The following is a 25,536-nucleotide window of genomic DNA, read 5'->3' as shown; positions in this document are numbered from 1 at the left end:
TGGGGACAGGGAAGAGGGGATTGAGGAGTCCAGGAGTAAGGCAGGAGAGGAAACACAGCATGAAGGATACCAGGACACAGAGTGGGAGGGAAGGGGGTTGGAAGTAGAAAAGAGAAAAGGGGGTGCACAATAACAATACGAAACAAAGGGGTGTATTGGAGAGGGCCATATGGTACTTAAAAAAAGAATAAAACAGAAAGAAAGGGTAGAGCAGGTGTTCTTTTTCGTTCAAAAGGTGAAAGAAAGAAGCACAAAAAAACCAAGGATGCATCGAAACAGAAAAACAAAAGAAATGATTCAAGCAACATAATGAGGTATTGCAAACCGAGAGAGGCCTCGTAATCACCAGCCACTTCCCACCTGGAGTAAGTTGAGGAAAGTCATTGCGAGCGGTGATCACACGTGTTTTGATCCTCATTTTGCTCCATCGAATGCACCGCGCTCAACGGAGGATGACGATGCGCGGAAGTAGCTTTCCATGCCTGGAAGGACACGAGAGCAGGGCAGGAAATGGAAATGATTTTCATGGGAACCCACTAGTGACCGGAGGGGTCTCAACCCCCATAAACTCTTCCTTCAGGGAAGATATTACTCATGGACACCTGGGCATTAATCCAAGGAGGAGTGTTTCCGATCATCTTGCTGGCCCAGTACATATAAAAGTGCCAGAAAAGCTCCCTTCCAGAGGTATCTGGCTCAGATGATCAAGTGGTCTTGTGGGTAAGTGTTTCGCCCCTGTCCCTAATGACCAGGGTTTGAGTCCTTGCTTGCCTAAGCACTAGACCAATTAACACAACGTTGACTGCAGTGGATTTTTTCAGATCAGAGATCCAGGGAGACATGTTTTCTCAGATCCCTGAACTTGGAAAATCTGTCCCAAAATCCTGCACTGCACTAGAGAGAGGCGGCAGCGGGAGACGGGCATCTTAATGGGCAAAGCATAGGAGGGGCAGGGAAGTCATTGCGGGGATGGCATTGTAAGCCAGGGGGAAACTAGGGTAGGGAGCTGCTACTCTGGGATTGTCAATGCTCGAATGCAGACTACATTAGGGATTAGCACCTGGGAGGGGGTAAGCTTGGAGGGTGGGATACACCTCCTGGTATTATTGCTCACGTTCCGGGCCTGCTCAGTAGTTGGAGCTGATATTTTCTCTTCCGTAGAGGTAACTCCTCGCTGCCTCATGCGCCCTTCCCCCACCACCTGACCATTTCCACCTCCCCTGCCTTCTCCCGCCCTAACCCTGGACCCACTCACCTGCATCTACCTCATCCCTCGCTGGCTCCACGGACACTCGCTGTCCAGCCCTTCTCTGTCACGGAAATGGCCAACATGGAAATGGAGAAGGGACAACATGCAGTTCCCTTCCCCCAACTTCCATGACAGCCATTTTCTTTTGTAGGCTTTTTTAAGTTGAGAAATGACACCCACGTATTTCTCAACTTAAAAAAACGATTAGCACCCCCAGAAAGAATGCTGGGATGCGAATAACAATAAACTCCTCCTGGGAGGGCCTTACATGGTCCATTAATGGCCCAGGGCCCACGTTAATTCGGCCCAGGCTATTACCTGACCCGGTATTGCACGCCAATCTCAGTGTTTATTGCTTAATTAGCACATTAATTCCATTACAGACCTACTCTTAACCAATCAGAATGTTTGCAATGCCACCTATAATCGCTGGGATTGAGTCTGTTCCAAATATTGTGACTTGAGCAGCAGCCCGACAAGCAGCACAGAAAGTATTGCCTTCAGCTAAGTAAAGACAGAGAGAGAACGGTTCGCTGAATGTCCCACTCTAGCACATATCAATGCAGCACAATATCTGTAAAGTTTAAGATTACGGGGTCCATGTTCATTAAATTAGCATTTTAACTTACTTGACAGTGCTCATTTTCTTCCTCGTAATAAAAACGATTTCCTTTTTAGTTGCAGAACTCCATGTGCGAATTGCCTTACGGACCTCAGGAGGGGTCATTATCGCTTGGGGTAATGACCCATAGAGCATCTAGCAATAACTTGGGTCGGGCCATTATCCTACAATGATGACCTCTCCTCAATCCATAAGGCTATATATCAAGAGAGACATGGGTTGTAGCGTTATAGGCTCCGATACTCGAGCCTTAGAAGGTGGTATGGGCCCATAAACCTGATTTTGGGCCTTTAACTCAGTCTTCAGGGTTCATAATGCTCTGTATGGCCCTTTTATCAGGTCTATAAAGCTTAAGTATAGACCACATTCCTAGCATTTTCTTTGGTTCAGTCCTGGGCTATAACTGCCTCTGGGAACTAATATAAATATATATATATATATATATATATATATATATATATATATATATATATATATATATATATATATAAGACCATTAATTCAAATGGCAAAAATGGTTCAAATTAATGAACAAAGTCATTTTTCAATACAAACAATTCTTAATGAGGACATCTCTGTCTCAGGTCCCTCGCATTCCGGAATTGGGAGCACTTAGAGACGTGGGGACTGCAAGTACTCAGCACTGCATGAAGACTAGACATTGGCTATGCTCACTCAGCCCACCTGCAGCAACCTGCCTAGAGCTAGAAGCCCACAAGAGCCCCCAAACCTGATCAAGAGACCGCTGCTTTGGATTCATGAGTTTCTTCTTGAAAAATTGAATGGGGTCCACGAAGATGGTATGATATGGTATTGTTTATTTAGTGTTTCAAAGCACTCAAGGAGGGTGGGAGCATGGGGAAAAACAAACAGTCTCTCAGAGCCCTTGAATTTCTGAGACGATAATAGTCTGCACAGGCAGAGTAAGTGTGTGAAAAAAAAACAATTAACAGTTTGGGCGACAGCAAATAGGCCTGACAGCGATTCTGCAGTTTAAACAGTACAGTTAAAGGGTGATGGCAAGGGAGAACAGACAATCTTCTGGCGCGGAGCGTCAGGATCGAACAAGTGCACAAGGGGTCAAGGGAGGGGGAGGATCAAGCGCACCCGGTCGGTAGAGACTGGTGTAAGAGCAGGGAGAGCCACTCTCTTGGGTTAATTTCTCAAGTGCGTTGGGTGTGGGTGGGGTGTAAGGCCCTGAGGCAAGTGCGAGAAAGGACTGGCGGGGGGTGGGTGCCTGGGACCAGTGAGACTCTGAGGTACACCCGGCGGCCAGTGAGCAAGCTGTAGGGAAAGAGGAGGGAGGGAGGGAGGGAAAAGCAGGGAACCAGATTAGCAGGGTAGAAGGAGGGAGAAGGAAGAGGAGAAGAGGAAAGTCTTGAGGAGTTTCTTGGTCAAGATCGTAAATATGTCTCTGATAAACCGGCAGGGGGCGCTTTGTGGACAAGGGCTGAGTTTAGGAAATGTCTTGTTTTTATGCAATGTTTAGCATTAAGTGGACATTAGCCTGTTTCTAGGTGCTTCCAATTCGGGCAGGCCGGTGGACTAAGGCAGAGGCTGATATATTGATGTGCCAGGATCACACAACTTAGTCAAGTGCGGAAACTGCATAAGAACCCAGGTTTGTTGTCTCAGAAGCAGCAATGTAGGCAGCCATCAGACCAATTCCTCAAAAGGAAGCTTAGATAGATAAAAAGATTTAGGAAAGTAAACTTGACCAAGGGTTACGATCAGGAGACAACTGGATTAGAAGCGATTCTGTCTGCGCCGTGCATACTACATCACCCAGAGAAGCTAGTGAACAGGCCCACAGTGGGGAGGTCCTTTCTCTTCACCATTAGAACAACCAACTGCCTCTCCGAGACCACATCAAGGCCTGGCTGCCAATCACAGTTTGGACACCACCTCATAGCCAGTCACAATGCTGATAACACTTTTCACAACCCGGACAACACTTCTGCCGACAATCAAAGCGTGTTTCAAATCCATCATCCAATCAGAACTTCAGCTTGCCAATGCCGGTCATACAGGGCATTGGAAACAATGCGCTGCAGTCAGCCATTTTATTTTTCCAATAAGCAAATGGCATCTGACACTCGGAGTACAAATACACACACACACATACAATCAACGCCTTTGCCATGGATATGGATTGGTTTCTCTGATTGAGATTGACAATTTTGTGGATCGCATGGGCTGTGGGATGCTGCGAAACGTCAAAACTCCCAACTGATAAATCCTGTGTCGTCTAAACATGGAATGTGATGGCAGAGCAGGGCCGGGGGATAATCTGCTCCGATCATCTCCCTCCAGTTGCTTGCTTCAGTTTCCAATTGTACTATTTCTTCAGTTTCCTGAACGTCGAGACCGGGCAAGAGGAACCCAACAGCAGGCAGCCCGATTCAAGACCAGGCGTCTTCCCACCTGCAAGCCCTCGTCTCGTTACTTAATGAAGGAATGCTCCTCATCGTGTCCCACAGACCACCTGTGCCACCCAGATTCCCAGCTCTGATGGAGGGTCCTGTGGTCTCACTCCAGACACTTAAGAGACCGAACCTCGCACGTGGGCCCCAAGGACTGGGGCTTTGAGAAGCTGCTGCGCGTCCCCAGTGTGCAAGGTTGGAGATGTGCAGTGCTAGCGTGCACACACCAAGTACGCTAGGAAAATCCATGCGGTGGCAAAGTCTGAAAGGGACCAGAAACACTCCACCTTAATCAAAGGGGGCATGGCCAGCCTATGTGACTGGAAAAGGGTAGAACTGGCCCAGTGGTCCCTGGGTAACAGATGAGGAAGGGTTAGACACACTAAGACCAGGCTTGTCGAGCCATTGATTGGTGCCCAGCGAGATACTGGGACAGTTTAAAGAGATCAGCTCTTAATTCTAGCCTTGCACACCTGGAGATAGTTTGGCCCTGAAGTTCAGATTCATGGGTTTGAGTTTCTTCTCTCATCCAGGCTCGGCCACGTGCTTTATCATAGGTACCAACCCCAGAGGAGGTCGCCTCACAGCCCCCCCCCCACACACATCATTTTTTACCCCTCAACAAAATGAACAAGAGAAATAGGTGGATGTGTACCTGGCGCAGGTTCCGTGTCACGCGGACGTCATGCCAGTTGTTGTCGTTGAATTTACCATTGACTGGCTCCACAAGTGCCTCGAAGGCCCCCGAGCCCAGGTTGATGACCAGCCAGACGGCCCCGCTCTTCAGAGACAGGTTGACGTAGTCGGCGGACTTGCCCGTGTGCAGCATGAGCCCGTTGCGCTGGAGGGTGCGGAAGGAGAGGGTGATCTCGTCGGTGCTGCTCTGAATGGGGTTGTGGGAGAGGTCGTAGCAGAAGAACTCATTGCCCTTGAAGGTGGCCAGGAACTCTTCCTTTCCTGCTGAGAGAGAGAGAGGGAGAAAAGGGGGAGACAAGTGTTAGAGGGCAGCCAAACCTGCAGATATGCCCACACCTGGGGTATCTTTCATCCCTGCAGGGACGGAGAGGGAAAGGGGGGCGATGGGGCAAGAGGCTGACCAAACACCCAGCTATGCCCAGACCTTTCAACTCTTCAATTCTCACTAAAATGCAGAGATTAAAGAATGCTTGTTGAAGCTGCAGTGCTACAAATGTTCGGTTTAAAAAGCTAGCAATAATTTGCTTTGTGAGCCTAAAAAGCCGAACTAGCTCTTTGAAGCAAAACAGGTCTTCCCAGTTGAGCCTAATGCCCCTTCATTTATTTATTTTAAGGTGTTGTGGGCTCTGCAGGGAGGCAGCACTAAGGGAGCAGTGGCCAATCCTGACACGTTCTTTTTCGGATGCCACTCTGGCCACATTTTATTAGGCGCGCTTTGAAACACTTGTGTATGGGCACGCTATAAATAAAATATCACATCATAAGCATTACAACATCATCAAACAAATAAAATGTGGCTTTCATAAAAAAAACACCCCACAATAAGGATAACGCAATTCAACATCTTTATACTAACAAGCGGTCCATGCGGACCATGACACCCGCCCCCCCCCAAGGGCGGCACATGGAGGTGAGGCTCTGTCCCCTTCCCACCATGCCCTTCTCAGGGGTGGGGGCAATACCAGTGGCATCCCCTTCATCACCAGCCCAAACCAACCCCATATCCCACCCTCCCAAGCCTTTCTGTTCACCCGTTATGATGGGAGGGTGTCCTCTGCCCTCGCCTCAGTACCATTCCAGCTCTGGGGTCCCACGGAAGGGGATCTCACTGTCCACCTGGACCTCCCCCACCTTTAACCCCCCTTTTGCGAACTCCAAAATTTAAGGTGGGTGGGATGGAAACAGAAGATGAGGCCAGCGGTTGAGATGGTGCGGGTCCAGGCAGCAGGAGCACATTGGCACGAATACATGCCCTTTTGCCCTTTGGCCCCCTTTTATGAGGGATTTTCACCCCACTGCGCACCCGCACCCCGCCGGGCCTGAGTCCAAGAAGCCGGCTTGCCCTCCCACTGGTGAACCAGTTCACAACCAGTTCACTCTGACAATCCAGTGTGTGCCACAGTCCACGTCAACCCCTGCCACTCTCTCGCGCATCCAACCAGGCAACCAGGGACGTCATTTGGGGGGTTGCCAAGGGGCGCAACTGTGACCACTGAGGTCTCCCTTGCTTCCCCTGTGGTCTCCCTTGTTACCCCTAGGTGTAAGCTCCTGGGCTGTGGCCAGCACCATGTGGCTATTTGTTTCTGGAGTGGATGGCTTTCTGTTCACGCCTCTTAAAAAAAAAGAGGGGGTTCCACAAGTGTAACACTTTGAGTAGTGACCCTAAATAAGGAATAACAAATAATTTGTCTTTCTGGAATTCTATACAATAATTGCTAGACTCATTAAAGGTTTATTTCAGGCACACTTCAGGGGGTGAGTCACTGATTTAACCTGTCCTTAAACACCTCAAATGAGCATTTAATCCTTCTGAGCTTGATAAATGAGTACCAACACATATTGGGTGATATTGTGTGTCTATTTGTTCTATACAAAGCGCTTAAGCGTAAGTGCTGTGTAATTACACATAATTATCATTTGGCCTTGGACGTCTGCTTGCATTCACAGTAATTTGGCTATGGGCCTATACACTGATATTAATGAGACATATGGTGATACGTTCTTGTATGAAATGTATGTCACATTATAGTGATATCGTAACCATATGTTTCATACTGTACTTAGGAACAATGCTATGTGATGCCACTTTCTATTTTGTCAAGCGGGGAAAGGTCATGTTTCATTGCTTCCCATGATGACACTTCAGGGTGGGGTCAAATGACATAGCTTCCTGTGATGTCATCAGAGGTCAAGGGTCATGTGATGTCACTTCCACTGCCCGTGGCATGTTGGTGAAATGACGTCTCTGAAGGCAACCCCGCAATGGGCAGGTCCTTTGCCTTGGTAATGTGCCAGATTGCAATGAAACCACTTGAAAGCGCAGGGACTAGGGGTGAGCTCAAGGGCGGACTGGTAACCAAAAGAAGCCCTGGAAATAATGTTCAAAATGACCCCATATTACACATTTTCAGCAAGTCCAACCCCTTTCCTATGAGAAAAAGTAGAAATAAAATCAGTTACCACACAAATGGAGCCCGGGGTGCAGAGGCCTACTGGGAAATCTCCAGAGTTCCCTTTAGGCCAGTCCACCCCTGTCCAGGGTTCAGAGGCCTACTGGGAAATCTCCAGAGTTCCCAGTAGGCCAGTCCACCCATGGGTGAGCTGGGGAGGAATCACAGAGCAACATCCGATCACAGTGCAGAGGCACAAGCAAGGATGCACCCAGTGCTTTAAGTGGGGTAAGAAATTGAGGGGGGGCTTGTTTGGGGGCGTGGCCTAAAAGTGCACAAATCATAGTAGGGTGCGGAAACAAATATATAAATGTATGTGAGCATTTATATATTTGTATGCGTACTACTATGGTTTGTGTATTTTTCAAGCCCTCTTTTATAAACATAGCAATGTTACATATTTCTATGTTTATAAAAGGTGGCTTGAAAGTGTACAAACCATGGTAAATTACGCACACTTGTGCGCTTACCTTACTATGGTTTGTGTACTTTTCAAGCCACCTTTTATACACATAGACATTTGTAACATATTTCTATGTTCATAAAAGATGGCTTGAAACGTACGCAATTCAAGCCATCTTTTATAAAGCGTTGAGGACCCAAGGCGTCCGTCGACAAAGCTTTATAAAAGATGCCTTGAATTGTGTACGTTTCAAGCCGTCTGTTATAAACGTAGAAATATTTCTATGTTAATAAAAGATGGCTTGAAACGTACACAGTTCAAGGCATCTTTTATAAAGATTTGCCAAAGGAGACAGGCACCTCGGGCTCCGTGATCGGTGCTCTGAGCAGACATCACATATTAGATCATGGAGCCTGCAGGCTCGCAGAGGGTCAGTGACCTGACAAGGGCAAACAAAGGAACTGTAACTTCCCTGATGACCCCTCAGATGGGGGGTCATCAGGGAAGTTACAGTGACTGACAGAAGTGCCAGCCAGCTTCAGGGCTGTGGCTGGCTGGCACTTCGGTCCACTTGCCGAACGTTAAACTGGCGGGCACCTCTCCCGCCGCGGCTGCGGCCGTGGCGGGATAATGCGACCTGCCATGGCGTGGTGGGACGGGGGGCCCTGGCTATTGGAGACTGGTGGGGCCCGGCCCCAGCAGGCCCCCGGCCACTTAGAGCACTGGATGCACCCACACAAAAGTGTAATGCTACAGTAACCAGCCTGCAAAACTGAGCGTCGGGGCGGAAGAGAGAGCTGGCAAATGGAGGGACGGGGAGAATCCTGGACAGCTGACACATATGTCTGTAAATTAGCCCCAATGGAAAAGGTATGTGCATCCGATCAGTGCCCCCAAAAGTATACGCCTGCCCTCAGCCCTTATGCCAGAGACGATATCCGAGTAATACATCGAATTTGCAGGGGTCACGTGCATATAATTAATGGGAAACTGTAACCTCCCTGCATCACGAACCGGCTGTGACGTCACATTCCGCTTGTAAGTTTCGGCTGTGATAGCGCGTGATACATTGCGGACTGCAATAACCTTGTGCATGGCTAGCTCTTTTCTTATTGCACCCGTGGTGTGGCACCGCATCTCACTCGCAGCGTAGGCAGGGCTTGGCCTACTCTCTGTTGGAATTGCCCAAGCTGACGGTCTGGCAGCACCCACCCCTGTACCCAGGGGTCACTGACCTAGGACCAGATGCATCCGCTGCAGGTAGACCCTGACATGAATTCCCGGGCAGCCCAGAAAAGCACTTGACTAAGCAACTGCAGTAATGGATCACAGCCGCGGGCGATGTCACGGCGCCCTCTCTATGCAGCAGCCCCGCTTCTTCTCTCTCACCGAGGAAAGGAGACTGAGGCTGATCGCTGCCTGCTGTAAGACATGACTCCAGGAAACGAGGAAGGGGGAAAGGTCACAGAAACATGGCACAGAGTTCAAGAAAAGAGCACGGTCTAGAGTAGGGAGAGCACATGAGACTGGACAGAAAAAGAGTTGGAAAACGAGAGCGAGAAGCAGTGACAACGACTGATAAACAAAAATGGCAAAAATGGCCCACTTCAGAAATGCTGTTTCCTTCCCAAGAAGAAGCTTAGCTGTTGGGGGCAATTGAGAGAAAAGCAACAAAAAAAAGAAAACAGGAAGGAGTCTGGGAGGAAGAGCAATGCAGAATGAATGGCGAGAAAAGAAAAAGGCTGAATGGGGAAAGAAAACTGTGGTAACAAATAAGATGGGCAATTAAAAACATGTAGTGGAAAGAAATCAGAGGAGGCAAGTAAAAAAAAGTAACAGTGCTAGAAAAAGAGCTGGAAAAGTGGAAACTGAAAGAACAGAAGGAGAGAGAACAGAGCTGAAAATGAAAAAAGGGACGGCGTAAAGAAAAGAGCGCCAGGGATGTGGGTCTGGAGGGGCTGCTGTAAGTGCCTTTAGGGGCATATGCAGGGTACAAACATGGTCCCATATGGCCACAGGCCAGGAGAGAGTGTATACATCCTCGTTGGAGATGTGGGGGGAATGCTCGTCAATTATGCCCACCTCACCTGAACTTCCCAGGAACCCCAGGCAAAACACGGTTTTGTCTGGCACTCTGCGCCTCTGGGGGGCAATCACTTTTGCAGATCAGTTTTGGCATCACTGCCAGCAGGAAGGAACAATAGTCGGTGGGCAGGCCGGATGGCTGGCGTAGGGCATTTCAACTTTTTCAACTGAAATGAGCCCCCACACTTTAAGGGCACCACCGTGACTCTGGCAACGAGAGCTCAATAGCTTTTCTTAAGTGGGGTTTCAGAGCTCTAGAGATCTGCCTTTCTTTGTTGTGCCGTGCAGAGGGCAATAACAATAGCCCATGATGATCTGAACCCACAGCGCCCTCTGCGCTGCACGGCTTTATCTAGGAGTCCTCCCCATAGTCACACATGGATTCCCCTTCTCAGGATGGTGCCGATGAAGGGGCAATGAAACCCAGCCAGGGAGATGTGGAACATGCTGTGCTCTACTAGAAACACAACAGGCTATTTCCCAAGCAGTCTTGCCGATGCTTATAATATGCGCAGTGTGGAACCAGATGGGTGGACCACACAACACTGTACAAGTGGACACTCTTTCTGTCCCCCAAAAGGCATATAGCATTTTCCACTGCCCTTTTGCTTCTAAAAACTTTAAAATACACAAATGTTGCTTCTGAAAACCTTAAAATATACATCATTAATGCGTTCTTGCTACTGGCATATGGTTACAGGGTTCCTAGATGAAGGCAAGCTGGCCAACCAACATCATTCTAAAATGGACACCCGCATAGGGCCCCCCGGCTACGGCATTCTGGGAATGCTAGGCCACAAGGTAAGGATATGTTAGGAGGAAAGTGGCTTTTAGATCTTGTGCACAATTTAAAAACGGATTAAAATTAAATATGGAGGTACTCGTGAGATTGGAAGGACTGCCAATCATTAAATATTTTAGTGACATCTATGGCAGCATTAAGCTCCCTGAAGAAGAGCCTGGGGAGCAAAGGAATCGAAACCCTGGTCAAGTGCAGCCAACCTTCCCCAGGCCCTCCTTACAATCCCTGTTAATTATTACAGCACAAATTAGTCAGATCATGTATAATCGTGTTTCTACTTTACATATGTATATTAATTACTTAAAATGCACAATACGTTGCAACAACTAGGATGAGAAATCGCGTCTAGAGTGCTCTCCCTCCCCCTTTCCTGACCTCTTCTGAAACCCTGAAAGCAAATGGTTGCCCTGGGAAGGCTCAGAAGACTTCCCCACAGCTTGGCATTGGCTTGTTTCCCAATCCAAGCCTTGTTCCAAGAGCCCAGCCTTGTTCCAAGAGCCCCAGCTAACGGCCAGCCGGCAGTCGCACGGGGCACAGCTAGACGTCACTTGCTGCTGCCATAAATGCCGCCTGCTTCTGACAAATAACCCAATTGCTGTCGATTGTGTGCGCTCTGAAATGGAGCATTTCCGAAAGGCTCCGAGATCAGGCAGAGAGAATGCGTTGTCAAGGTTTCCAGCAGTTGCTGTAAACAGAGTGGGCTCTTGCATCCGCAATTCAGTCTGTTTGTCAACATGCCGGCGAGGGCGGGTCACAGCTAATCAAATCAAATGCGTTAAACATGTTTTCTCTCTGGTGGACTCCCAAGAAGGCTTCAAGTTGAAAGAACAAAAAAAAAGTTTTTGATTACTGACACGAGGCGCACTTTTTGGGGGTGTTATCAATGGTTGTAGGACAGTTTTGCTACTGCTTTTTCTTTTTGTATTTTTGAAATTCCCGGAAAAATGAAAAATCGACGTATTTATGGGACAATTTTCTCGGTTTGTTTAAGTTTTCATTAAAAAGGAGATCCGCCCTACACCCTTTTTGTCCCAGCCATTCCCCACTTCTCGCCCCCTTCCCCTCTGTTTTTTTTTACTTCATACCGTGGGTGTTTCGCCCTTTTACTTATCTTCGTTTGGCAGTCATACATATGGGTGGTCGGTATGGGAATTCGTCAGTATTTGGTCAGACAAAATGGAGTTCTTATCCCCCCCCATTTTTATGACTGAAATCATGGCCAAATTATTGCCCCCTAAAGCCCTGTGCCAACACCTCGAGTTGTCCAGGGTCATCTAGTCATGCACCCACCCTCTGGAACTCGATCCTGGTGTTGGCTCGGAATGCCTCCACAATACTCCAATTTCCCACTGTCTCAAAACACGGCTCTTTCCACAACACCTGACCAAGGACTAATTCCAATGGACGCACATACCGAGCACAGGCCTCACAGTACTGAGCTATTGTTCAAAAATGGCAGCCAAATGCTGGCTACCAACACTCTGTACAGCGCTCTGCTGCTCTCAAGCTAGGTCAGCGCTTTAAAAAATAAAATAAAAATAAAAATAGTGTTATTTTTTCACTAAATTCTGGTACTTGTAGGCATGAATGCAGAAGAAAGTGCCGGTTTATTTAACAACGATATAATTTGCAGGCTTTGCCCATTGTATGAGTGCCAGTTTATGAAAATAAAAGAGCCGCCATCCATTCTTGAATTTGCCTGGAACATGAGATTGCTAAGCAAGCCTGGTCCAATCAGTGCTTAGTTAGTCTTGCTCTAGGAAATCCAAGTGAATAGCGGACAAGCAAGCTCTGAAGTGGCTGCTAGGTTGTGGCACATCCAATCAGTGCCAGCGATAGCGGCGGCAGCGTCCTGTGCGGTTTCAGAAATATATGGTGCCCTCCTGTCAACACACGCCCCTGGTCAATGCGGGGAGGGGCGCCCATTTTTTGGGGAACTCCGGTGCCTGAGCAGGGAGTTAATCACTGGAATAGGGCGCTCATGCTCTAACAAAAGGGAGCCTGTCCGACCTTCTCCCACTACGCCATCTCGGGAGAGCCCTTGAAAGACTCCCCCCAGCTGGCGTGGTGGGAGGGTAATGGCTCCCTGGGGGGCTATGGCACCTGGGCAGTTGCCTGGCCTGCCCTGTACTAAGGTGGGCCCTGCATCCAATGTGTACAACTATGTATTGAAGATCTGCCTAACTTGGCTGAAGCAGGGAAGGACAGAGGTGGAACCTTAAGAAGTATGGACAGATAGCTGAAAAGAAATTCACTGACATTTGGGAAACTGGATCTTTAAAAGTACCGCATTCTAAAGGAAATGGGAATTCTATAAGCATCTTTCCTGGAAAAGCTGGACCTCCGTTAGACACATTTTCAATACCACTTCAGCAAGCGGTAAACCTTTACCAGCGGGTATTTGCTATCCGTTTATCCTGTCATTTGATCATAGGCCTGTTGGCTTTTGTGTCATATCTTTCAACACTACCTCTTCTGTGCGGAGGCGGGTTCCGAGCTTAACAAGATGCTCAAATTAAATCCAAATGGATCGCTCGGGGCGGATGCACGACTGCGTCTAGCATTATTCAGATGGATCTGCTGATAATTAATTCCAGTTAATCCCCCACGCGCGCACCTGATCACTGTTTTGATGGTTGCTCCACATCGGCATGCGCCGCGCGCCACTGTGTTGTGATTTCTCGGGGGCCTAAATACCTTCACTTCCAGTACCTCACAATTAACTTGTCAGCCACTTTGTGACAAGCAAGAGGACTGCAATGCTTCCTTCTCCACAATTTGGGTGTCAACGGCATCGATTTTCACAAAAGATCAAGCAGACGCGGAAATGGCCTAAGGGGGAGGCTAATGGCGGAACGGAGGGTTGAGCATTGACAAGACACAAAAACAACCATGAAGTTTAATCTCTTGTGCTCATTCTTGACAGTTGTGTTAGCTGGAAAGGAAGTGGCATTAAAGTCCAGAGGATGTACATGACAGACGGTCCAATATAGCGGCTTTAGGTCCCTACTTCCAATATCAGACTCCATTTTGGGATTTTCCTCTTAGGATCACGTCTTTCTTTCTCTTACCACACTTTTACTCAACAGCAACACTGCGTCATTCACTAATTTCCCAGGAAAGCCACATTGATCGGAATTCTATTGATTGGATATTTGGTTGATAAGTGGCCTTGGCAATGATTGGTTCCTTTAGAAGAGCACCTGGCACTGGGGAAAGGTGATAGGAAAGGGGGCAGAGAAGTTGTGCCCTGCCCTTCATGTCAACCTTTCCATCGATTGCATCTATCTACAATATTGCTCAAGCAGCATGTGAAATAAGACACATACAAAGTACTAGAGTGGGTAGAACGCAGGCTGCAGCTGCTTTATTATGCAGGAGTTCTCTTACAGGTGTTCCATAACCTGCACGTCACAGCTTCATGGTTCTATACTGAGCTGGCATAATTCCTGCACCCAGTGCTTTATGTGGGGTAATACATTGAGGGGATCCTCTTTTGGGGGCATGGCTTCCATGATGGGCGTGGCATCAAAAGTAAACAAACCATAGTAAGGTATGCAAACAAATATATCAATGTATGTAAGAATGTATATATTTGTATGCGTACCTTACTATGGTTTGCATACTTTTCAAGCCATCTTTTATAAACAAAGAAATATGTTGCATATTTCTATGTTCATAAAAGATGGATTGAAAAGTACACACTTCAAGCCATCTTTTATAAGACTTTGCCAATGGACAAAGACGTCTCGGGCTCTGTGATCTGTGCGCTCTAGAGCAGACTAGATCACCAAGCCCTAGGCGTCCTTGACCTGTAGCGAACCTGGGGGCTCCGTGATCTGATCTGCTGCAGAGCAGATTAGATCACGGAGCCCCCAGGTTTGCCGAGGGTCAGAGACACCTCAGTGACTGGAGAAGGGGGTGGAGAAACAAAGTAACTGTAACTTCCTCTCATGAACCCTCGCGCGAGGGATCACAAGAGGAAGTTACATTGACTGACAGAAGTAGCAGGTATCCACAGCGTTGCTGCAACTACAACTTCCAGTTTCAGTGATGCTGTGGCTGGCTGGCACATCTCACAGCTTGGCTGACTTGAAAATGGCAGGTGCATCTCCCATTGCGACTGCGGCCATGGAGGGATACTGTGTCCCGCCGTGGCGTCGAGGGACTGGGACCCTTGCAGGTCCCCAGCTCAGCCACACTTTTTGGAGACTGCCGGGGCCTGGCCCCAGCGAGCCCCGGCCACTTAAAACGCTGAATTCACCCATTCCTCTCAAGGGGTCTCCCTGATCTAAAACTCCCTAACCATCCGTCTCACTTTATTTTTCATCACTTAAACATTACATTTTTTTCAACTTTCATTTTGACCCCTCACAATCTGAACTCATCCCACAACTTTCCATAGCCCATCCCCACACACCTCTGATGACCAATGGCCTCCAGTAGAGGCTGGGCACCACTGCTAATAGCAGCCACCACCAAGGCCGCCTATAGGCGGTGCGTTCGCCAGCCTTCTTAGGTTCGTGCAGTAAGGGGTGATCTGCAGCACCCACTCCATGGACACACCCACTCCCTTGCCTCCAAATTGCAGTGATGTGAACTTCTCACTTGAAAAGGATATTTGGAAGGTGATTTAGTGAAACATTTAACATTCATACATTTCGATTTAAAAATGTGATTTTCAAAAGATGCATTGTCCATAATGAAAACATCAACATTTTATTTGAAAACTCATAGCAATTGATTTTTTTTCGGGAAGCGAAGCATAGAAGCCAATGGTTGGTTACTTAAAGTCCACTCTCAACGCGTAGTACTTGGTAGAAGAAGCAAACATGGGGGCACAGAAGCTAAGAGGTGGGTCCAAGGAGAGACAGTGAGGAAGGGGACACTGTGGGCACCTAGATTTTCGAGAAAAAGGGATACAAAAAGGCAATGATAGAGTAGGAAGGACACAGACCAAAGTGGATTTTGGGGCTAGGAAGAAGTGAGAGTGTGAGGGGGGGGTGATGAATGAGCGGGCAGGTGTGTGAAGAGTAAGGGTGCCAGTAAGGGACACATGAGGGGGAGGGGGTAGGAAGCATGAGGCAGAGGATGTGGGGAGTTCAGAGGGTCTCCCATTGACATAAATTATAAATAAGGGCAAACATGTGTCGACATCAATACAAAAGATATTTTAACAAGCATAATTTAAATGTGGGAACCCAATTGCAGTCCTGGACTACATATTTGTATCATCCACCCAACTATACACACAGACACAGAGCTGGCCTGCGCGGTGCACCCTGCCATTAGACCCCCACCATGCCAGTTCTGGGGAGTCTTTCAAAGTCTCCCCCGAGCTGGCGTGGTGGGAGATGGCGCGGCAGGTGCCCTTTTGAAATTAAATGCACTCCGCTCTTCCAAGTGGAGCACATTTAATAACAATAGGGCGCCTGCCATGCCTATTGAAAAATGTGGCGCAACCCCTGCCGCATGACTAGAGGTGCACGGGGGGAGAGGAGGTGCGCCAAATGTTTGTTTTTCTGCCCAGGGCTCTTAGGCTTCTAAGGCCGGTCCAGCACATACATCTTGCATAAATCTCATTTACGAAGCCTGTGCTTTGTGTGTAGGCCAGCAATGATGAAGGCCAGGAGTTAGTAAGCAGAGGCTAAAGGCATCTACTATACATGAGTCAAGACTAGATACCAGTGATGAAGACCAGGAGTTAGTAAGTAGAAGCTAACGGCATCTCCTATCCAGGAGTCGTGTCCAGCTAGCAATGATGAATACAGGAGTTAATAACCGCAAGCTGAGGGCCCATCCTTTCCATGAGCCGAGCCTAGATAGTGGTGATGCAGACCAGGAGTTGGTAAGCAGAACCTAAATGTATCTTCCATCCATGAGTCGAGTTTAGGTAGCAGTGATGAAGACAGGACTAAGTAGGAGCCAGCTGAGGGCATCTAATATCCATGAGTAAAGCCTAGCTAGCAATTGTAGAGAGGCAGAAGTACATGTCATCTATAGTGCCCACCCCCTCACCTCTGTCATACTGGAAGAACAGCAAGAGAACACTGTATGTAACACCTGGTATCATCCCAATACCACATCGAAGGTATGTGAGATGTTATGCACTCAGACAACCGTATCGAATGTACCCTTGAACTGAAATGTTAGATAGGTGTCTCCAGACACCATTCAACATAGAATAGCTATAAGTGAAGTCGGACAGAAGAGAAATGACATCACAAAGAGAGAAGATAGATAGACGCACTGAATCTGATGTATGGATGTCCAAAGAATGAAGATGCAACTGAAGCAAAGAAGAAAACATGCATCCGAATATAAAGGAAAAAAAAACAAGATGAAGATAAGTGATAAGAGATGCATTAGATGTAAATACGCAGAAAATCAAGGAAGATAAGACAACGTAAAAGCTTGCTAAAGTAGGAAATATAACGTGAGTAAAGCAGACATGTTAAGAAAATGGACGTTGGCATTGTATAATAGTAAGCAAGAAATCTCGAGGAGAGAGACCAGGCTGCAAAGGTGACAGGCACTGGAATACAAGTTCATATGGGAAAAAGGGTATTTGCTTAGCTTAGGATCAAGGATGCCACAGCAAGAAGCAACAACAAGGAATGAAAGGACTTGAAGAGGATAAGCCATGTAAGTAATACATATTTCTCTTAGATTAAGTAAAGGAGTGAATAATTATGAGTGCCAACCACTGAACAATCGAAGATGCTGAAAGTGCATGCAAGATGGAGCAACCAAGTCTCCAGAGGCCTAGAGGAGTTATAGCACCCAACATAATTGAACTAAATAGCACTAAATAAAAGGTCAGAGTGGACAAAATGGTGGTCTCCTAACACGTGGTGCAGGACTGCAAAACAAGACCGATTCATAAAGCTCCAGATGAAGAAAGCAATGTACCTCCACTACCTTAAAAGTTCCAAAGAAGAGAACAGACAGCAAGGTCAACTACAAAGAAGAAGCCTTGTCTTAGGCCCTAACTGATGAGAGATGGTAGGCTAATTAGCTAAGAAAGTCAGTTGTCTGATGTGGCTCCCCTGCACCTGGGTTTGGTTGCTTATGTGCTGCTAACGGACCAAATGTCCAAGGTTGGAAGAGAGTGCCAACCAATCATGAGGGCCTATGTGGTGATGGAGTATACATTGTTGCAGAAGCCTATTTGCTGCTAGCATTATGCTATTATCTGTATTTGACATAGTTAGAGGGTGTTTAAGACGTGCCTACCCGATAGGGGCAGCCAATGATGTTATTAACACTTATTATATATATATATATATATATATATATATATATATATATATATATATATATATATATATATATATATATATATCCACTAACCAATCCCATCACCAGATGTATGCCACATAGGATGATGATGTAGCTCATGTACATCGAGTTGTAAAGGCTTTCGTGTAGTGGAAATGCGTTGAGAGTGTGTGAGCTACAATTTGTTGTTCTCCAGGTTTGCCTACTTTAATGAACTGAGAATAAAGTAGTATTTTGCCATATTCTTTGAGTCTGTCCAGTTATTTGGGCCTGAGATCAGTTATTTGGTAATCCCATTCAGCACTTGGAATGCTCCAGGTGCAATTGCAGACAGTGATATAGACCAGGAGTTAGTAAGCAGATGCAAGAGACATATCCTATCCATGAGTCGAATATAGCTAGCTGTGATGAAGACAGGAGTTAATAAGTGGAAGATAAACTCATCTTCTGTCCGCGAGTCAAGCCTAGCTAGCAGTGATGATCATTAGGAGTTAGTAAGTGGAAGCTAAAGTCATCTTCTATCTGTGAGTCGGGTCAAGTTAAGCTAGCTGTGATGAAGATCAGGAGTTAGTAATAAGAATCTAAAGGCATCTCCTATCAATGAGTGGAGCCTAGCTAGCTGTGATGAGGACCAGGACTTTCTAAGCAGATGCTTAAGGCATCTCCTATCAGTCAGGTAAGCCTAGCTAGAATCCAGGAGGAAGTAAGTGGAAGCTTCAGGGATCTCCGATCAATGATTTGAGACTAGCTATCAGTGATAAAGACCAGGGGTTACTAAGTGGAATCTAAAGGCATCTCCTATTGGTCAGTTGAGCCTAGCTTGCAGTGATTGAGACTATCCGTTAGTTAGCTGAAGCTACAGGAATCGTTTATCCCCTGAGTGGAGCAAAGCTAGCAGTGATGAAGACCACTAGTTATTAAGCAGGAGCTAATAACAACTTCTATCTGTGAGTCGAGTCTAGCTAGCAGTGATGAAGACCAGTAGTTATTAAGCAGGAGCTAATAACAACTTCTATCTGTGAGTCGAGTCTAGCTAGCAGTGATGAAGACCAGTAGTTATTAAGCAGGAGCTAATAACATCTTCTATCTGTGAGTCGAGTCTAGCTAGCAGTGATGAAGACCAGTAGTTAGAGAGTGCAATTTAAAGGCATTTCCTATCATGGCCAATCCTAGATAGCTGTAATAAAGTCCATTTGTTAGTAAGCAAAAGCTAAAGGCATCTCCTATCAGTGTGTCGAGCCTATCTAGCAGTGATGAAGACCAGGAGTCAGTAAGCAGAAGCTAAAGGCATCTCCTATCAGTACTCTGAGCCTTGCTAGCAGTGATTAAGACCAGGCGTTAGTAAGCAGAAACTAAAGGCATCCTACTGTCAGTGAGTGGAGCCTGGCTTGCAGCAATGAAGACCAGGAGTTAGTAGGCAGAAAGCTAAATACATCTCCACTCAATTAGTCTAGCTTAGCTAGCAGTCATGGAGACCAGGAGTGAGTCGGTGGAAGCTAAAGACATCACCTATCCATGAGTCAAGACTAGCTAACAGTGAGGAAGACAGAAGTTAGTAAGCATAAACTGAGAGCATCTAGTATCCACATGGGAAGCCTAGCTAGTGGTGATGAAGACCAGGAGTTAGTAAGTGGAACCCAAGGCATCTCCTGTCAGTGAGTCAAGCCTAGGTTGCAGTGATGAAGACCTGGAGTTAGTAAGTGTAAGCAAAATGCGTCACCAATCAGCGAGTTGAGCTTATCTAGCAATCATGAAGACCAAGAGTTTGTAAGTTGAAGCTAAAGGCATCTCCCATCAGTGAGTCAAGCTTAGCGAACTGTGATGAAGATGAGGAGTTAGCAAGTGGGACCTAAAGGCATCTCCAATAACTGAGTTGAGCCTATCTAACAGTGATGAAGCGACAGAGTTAGTATGCAGAAGATAAAGACTTCTCCTATCCGCCAGTCAAGCTTAGTTAGCAGTGATATACACAAGAGCTAGAAAGCATGGGCTGAGGGAATCTCCTATCCTTGAATCGAGCATAGCAAACTGTGATTCAAACCAGGAGTTAGCAAGTGGAAGCAATGGGCCCCTCATGTCAGTGAGTCAAGCCTCGCTGGCTTTGATGACGTACAGGAGATAGAAAGCAGAAGCTAAAGGTATCGAAGCAAAAGGCATCTCCTATCACTGAGTCATGTCTAGGTTGCATTGATGAAGACCTGAAGATGGTAAGTGAAAACTAAAGTCATCTCCTATCACAGAGTCGAGCCTAGGTTGCATTGATGGAGACATAGAGTTAACAAGCAGAAGCTTAAGGCATCGTCTGTCACTGAGCCGAGCCTATCTAACAGTGATGAAGACCACAAGTTAGCAAGCAGAGGATAAAGACATCTATCCGTGAGGAAAGTCTAGCTAGCAGTGGTGACCCTAGGAGTTAGTAAGCGTAAACTGAGGGCATCTTCTATCCTTGAGTTGAGCCTAGCTAGCAGTGAAGAAGACCAGGGGTTAGTAAGTGGAGGCTATAGGCATCTCCTAACAGTCAGGCAAGCCTAGCTAGCTGTGATGAAGAGCGGGAGATAGAAAATGGCAGCTACTGGAATCTCCAATGAATGAGTAGAGCCTATCTAGCAGTGATTCAGACCAGGGGTTACTAAGTGGAAGCTATAGGCATCTCCTATCAGTGAGTGGAGCCCAGCTTGCAGCCCTGAGGTCTATCAGTTAGTTAGCAGAAGCTACATGAACCCTTTATCAGTGAGTGGAGCAAAGCTAGCAGTGATGAAGACAACTAGTTAGTAAGCTGAAACTACTGACATCTTCTGTCTGTGAGTCGAGTCTTGCTAGCAGTGGTGAAGACGACAACTTAATAAGTGGACGTTAAAGGCCTTTCCTATCAGTAAGTTTAGCCTAGCTAGCAGTGATGAAGACCAGGAGTTACCAAGCAGAAGCTAAAGGCATCTCCCAATAGTGGGTTGAGCCTAGCTAGCTGTGATGTAGACCAGGAAATAGAACACAGAAGCTAACGGCATCTCCTATTATTAAGCCGACCCCAGGTTGCAGTGATGAAGACCTGGAGTTAGTAAGCATAATCTAAATGCATCACTAATCAGTGAGTTGAGTTTTGCTAGCAATCATAAAGACTAAAAGTTGGTAAGCGGAAGCTGAAGGCATCTACTATCAGTGAGTCGAGCTTAGCTAGCCGTGATGAAGACTAGGAGTTAGCAAGTGGAACCTAGAGGCATCTCCTATGACTGAGTCGAGCCTCTCTAACAGTGATGAAGACCAGGAGTTAGTAAGCAGAAGCTAAAGGCATCTATCCATGAGTCAAGCCTGACTAGCAGTGATTAACACAAGAGTTAGTAAGCGTAAGCTGAGGGCATCTCCTATCCTTGAGCCGAGCTAAGCAAGCTGTGATGAATAACCAGAGTTAGCAATTGGAAGCTAAAGGCATCCCCTATCACTGAGTCAAGTCTAGGTTGATTTGATGACAACCTGGATTTGGTAAGGGGAAGCTAAATGCATCTCCTAACACTGAGTTGAGCCTAGCTAGCTTTGTGGAAGACCTGGAGTTAGCAAGCGAAGCTTAAGGCGTCTCCTATCAGTGAGTCGAGCCTAACTAGCTGTGTGGAAGAACAGGAGTTAGCAACCAGAAGCAAAAGGCATCTCCTATAACCAAGTCGAGCCTATTGAACAGTGATGAAGACCACGAGTTAGCAAGCAGAAGATAAAGACCTCTCCTATCCATGAGTGAAGCCTAGCTAGCAGAGGTGGAACAGAAGTTAGTAAGCGTATGCTGGGGGCATCTTCTATCCTTGAGTGGAGCCTAGCTAGCAGAGGTGGAACAGAAGTTAGTAAGCGTATGCTGGGGGCATCTTCTATCCTTGAGTGGAGCCTAGCTAGCAGTGATGAAGACAAGAAGGAAGCAAGCTGAGGCTAAGGGCATCTTCTATTTGTGAGTTGAGCTTAATTAGCAGTGAGGAAGACCAGGAGTTAGTAAGAAGCTGAGGGCATCTCCTATCAGTGAGTTGAGCCTGGCTTGGTGGTGCAAGGAGTACATCAAGCTAACTTAGTATTTCTTTTGCACTTCACACAGATAAAGGCTATGTGACGTGTTATGCTTTGAAATGTGTGCGAGGGCAGTTTTAATCTAGAGCTGCCCATATGGCTGATACTAAGGTAAGCCCGGTAGGTAAAGGGATTACAGTGTAAGCAATGGGCCTGGCATGGAAGACTGCTAACCATCACTCTAAGAGGCTAGCAATGGGCCTGGCATGGAAGACTGCTAACCATCACTCTAAGAGGCTAGCAATGGGCCTGGCATGGAAGACTGCTACCCATCACGCTAAGAGGCTAGCAATGGGCCTGGCATGGAAGACTGCTACCCATCACTCTAAGAGGCTAGCAATGGGCCTGGCATGGAAGACTGCTACCCATCACGCTAAGAGGCTAGCAATGGGCCTGGCATGGAAGACTGCTACCCATCACTCTAAGAGGCTAGCAATGGGCCTGACATGGAAGACTGCTACCCATCACACTAAGAGGCTAGCAATGGGCCTGGCATGGAAGACTGCTACCCATCACTCTAAGAGGCTAGCAATGGGCCTGGCATGGAAGACTGCTACCCATCACGCTAAGAGGCTAGCAATGGGCCTGGCATGGAAGACTGCTACCCATCACTCTAAGAGGCTAGCAATGGGCCTGGCATTGAAGACTGCTACCCATCACTCTAAGAGGCTAGCAATGGGCCTGGCATGGAAGACTGCTACCCATCACTCTAAGAGGCTGTGATGATTTACACAATTTAAAACCTGCCTCTAATTAATTTCAGTATTCCGCTGCTCGCCATCGCATCTCGAAGGACTGCGAAACCCTTAAGCAAGATGCTGCCTGGAATGTTTACTTGTTCGCTCACAAAATCGTTTCTTGCTCGGAGAAGGGAAATCAGAGACATTATACATATGACTGAGGGCCGCCTTCATTAGAATTCACAAGCCAACATCGGCTGGTTGGAATCTCCTATGACAGCCGCTGTTTGGAGCCCTTGTTGCTTCTTGTGCAAAGCGACGCCGGCCCCAGCAGACGAGAAGCAGCGCTCCTGGTTGTCTTGATGCCCGAGCTTGCGTGTTACCGAGGGGAGGCTTGCTTCTGAACCAAGACATGTTCCCGCTCCAGTTAGGCCCGCCATGGCTGCTCATCAGAGTTCAGTCAAAGTACATATTATGGTGGAGTTGCCTGCAGAGAACGCGCTCCTCGTGCAGCGAGGAGTTGGCAGGGGACGCTACTTGGAATACTTTCCAGGTTTCCTGGAGCCTGGTCCCCAAACGCTCTGGAGCCACCGTGTCCAGGGAGCTGAACTGATCGAGCGCTGCTCGTGCAAAGCGCTACACGAGAATTATGATCGAAGGAGCTGCAAGACTTGCGAAGCATTTATTGGCAAACCAGGAGAGTAAAACTGTAAAGAAACAACACCACCATTGTTTTTTCACCTAACACAGAAGTGTCTGAGTCTTATTTTATGGAGCCTGCAGTCCAAAAACATTGTCGGCATTAAAGATAGTATGTAACTAAATAGGTACTCAGGTCCAAATCTATGTTTCATCAATTACCAAAAATTCAAATAATTGCATCTTCCATTCTTCTAGAACCAATGCCTTGCACTTATATCCTCAGATAACAGGGGCGAATTGACTTCAGCGACTCCAAAATGCCATGGCACTACTTATACCCCACGGTCGGAGTCTCCTCATTGGTTACCCATCTCTTCCATTATACCTTTAAAGCAACTTGTCTCTAAGCAAAGGTTCTGTCGTGAATAATGGGCACATTTATCCTTCTCCTACCCACTATTATTCTGCCAATATAAATCTTCTTGCCGTACACACGCTCAATTGGTAGTTACAGTCGAAAAAGAGGGGAGGGAAGAAAACAACACGGAATCTTGCAAGCTCCCAATACGCTCTCAATACCTTGGATGTGAAAAAGAACACTTTTGCAAGCCAGGAGTCCTAAAGGTGAAGGTCAGCTCCTAGAGGACATTGCATGTGTGTGCCAGGAGTCCTAATGGTGAAGGCCAGCTCCTAGAGGAGACTGCCTGTGTATGCCAGGAGACCTAATGGTGAAGGCCAGCTCCTAGAGGAGATTGCTTGTTTATATCTGGAGAGCTAATGTTGAAGGCCAGCGTAGTATAGAAATTGCTTGTGTAGAGAGTTAATGGCACAGGCCAGCTCCAAGAGGAAATTGCTTGTATAGATTGGGAGATCTAATGCTGAAGACCAGCTTCTAATAGAGATTGCTTGTGCAGTTCTTGAAAGCTAATGATGTAGGCCAGCTCCTAGTGGATAATGCTTGTGTAGATTCAGAGAGCTAAGAGTGAAGACCAGCTCCTAGAGATGATTGCATGTGTAGATCAGGAGAGTGGATGTTGATGGGCAGCTCCTAGTGGACAATGCGTGCATAGATCAGGAGAGTGAATGGTGATGCTCAGCTCTTAGTGGAGATTGTTTGTGTAGATCAGGAGAGTGAATGGTGAGGGTCAGCTCCTAGTGGAGATTGCTTATGTAGATCAGGAAAGTGGGTGGTGATGGTCAGCTCCTAGTGGAGAATGCTTTTGTAGATCAGGAGAGTGAATGGTGAGGGCCAGCTCCTAGTGGAGAATGCTTATGTAGATCAGGAGAACGAATGGTGAGGGCCAGCTCCTAGTCAAGAATGCTTTTGTAGATTGGGAGAGTGAATGGGGAGGGCCAGCTCCTAGTGGAGAATGCTTGTGTAGATCAGGAGAGTGAATGGTGAGGGCCAGCTCCTAGTGGACATTGCTTTTGTAGATCAGGAGAGTGAATGGTGAGGGCCATCTCCTAGTGGAGAATGCTTGTGTAGATCAGGAGAGTGAATGGTGAGGGCCATCTCCTAGTGGAGATTGCTTTTGTAGATCAGGAGAGTGAATGGTGAGGGCCAGCTCCTAGTGGAGAATGCTTATGTAGATCAGGAGAACGAATGGTGAGGGCCAGCTCCTAGTCAAGAATGCTTTTGTAGATTGGGAGAGTGAATGGGGAGGGCCAGCTCCTAGTGGAGAATGCTTGTGTAGATCAGGAGAGTGAATGGTGAGGGCCAGCTCCTAGTGGACATTGCTTTTGTAGATCAGGAGAGTGAATGGTGAGGGCCATCTCCTAGTGGAGAATGCTTGTGTAGATCAGGATAGTGAATGGTGAGGGCCAGCTCCTAGTGGAGAATGCTTGTGTAGATCAGGATAGTGAATGGTGAGGGCCAGCTCCTAGTGGAGAATGCTTGTGTAGATCAGGAGAGTGAATGGTGATGGCCAGCTCCTAGTGGACATTGCTTTTGTAGATCAGGAGAGTGAATAGTGAGAGCCAGCTCCTAGTGGAGAATGCTTGTGTAGATCAGGATAGTGAATGGTGAGGGCCAGCTCCTAGTGGAGAATGCTTGTGTAGATCAGGAGAGTGAATGGTGAGGGCCATCTCCTAGTGGAGAATGCTTGTGTAGATCAGGAGAGTGAATGGTGAGGGCCATCTCCTAGTGGAGATTGCTTGTGTAG

At 47.1% G+C, this 25,536-nt stretch overlaps 1 protein-coding gene across 25 annotated transcripts in view; it reads right to left on the bottom strand.

The window, feature by feature from the left end:
• The window catches only part of NRXN2 (neurexin 2), a 2,524,532-nt gene that overhangs the window by 1,346,402 nt on the left and 1,152,594 nt on the right, over positions 1–25,536 (bottom strand). For 19 of the 25 annotated variants that reach the window (XM_069645062.1, XM_069645065.1, XM_069645068.1 and 16 more), the window contains one exon: positions 4,950–5,254. In XM_069645062.1, coding sequence (XP_069501163.1) covers positions 4,950–5,254 — 305 coding nt within the window. The remainder of the gene's footprint in view (positions 1–4,949; positions 5,255–25,536) is intronic. The other 6 variants (XM_069645047.1, XM_069645051.1, XM_069645061.1 and 3 more) reach the window with 1 other exon arrangement.

Source organism: Ambystoma mexicanum, chromosome 2p (assembly GCF_040938575.1).
Source record: "Ambystoma mexicanum isolate Mex_15411 chromosome 2p, UKY_AmexF1_1, whole genome shotgun sequence".
NCBI classification, from domain to species: Eukaryota; Metazoa; Chordata; class Amphibia; order Caudata; family Ambystomatidae; genus Ambystoma; species Ambystoma mexicanum.
The sequence above is the reverse complement of the archived record's forward strand: the minus strand, read 5'-3'. Positions and strand labels throughout refer to the sequence as shown.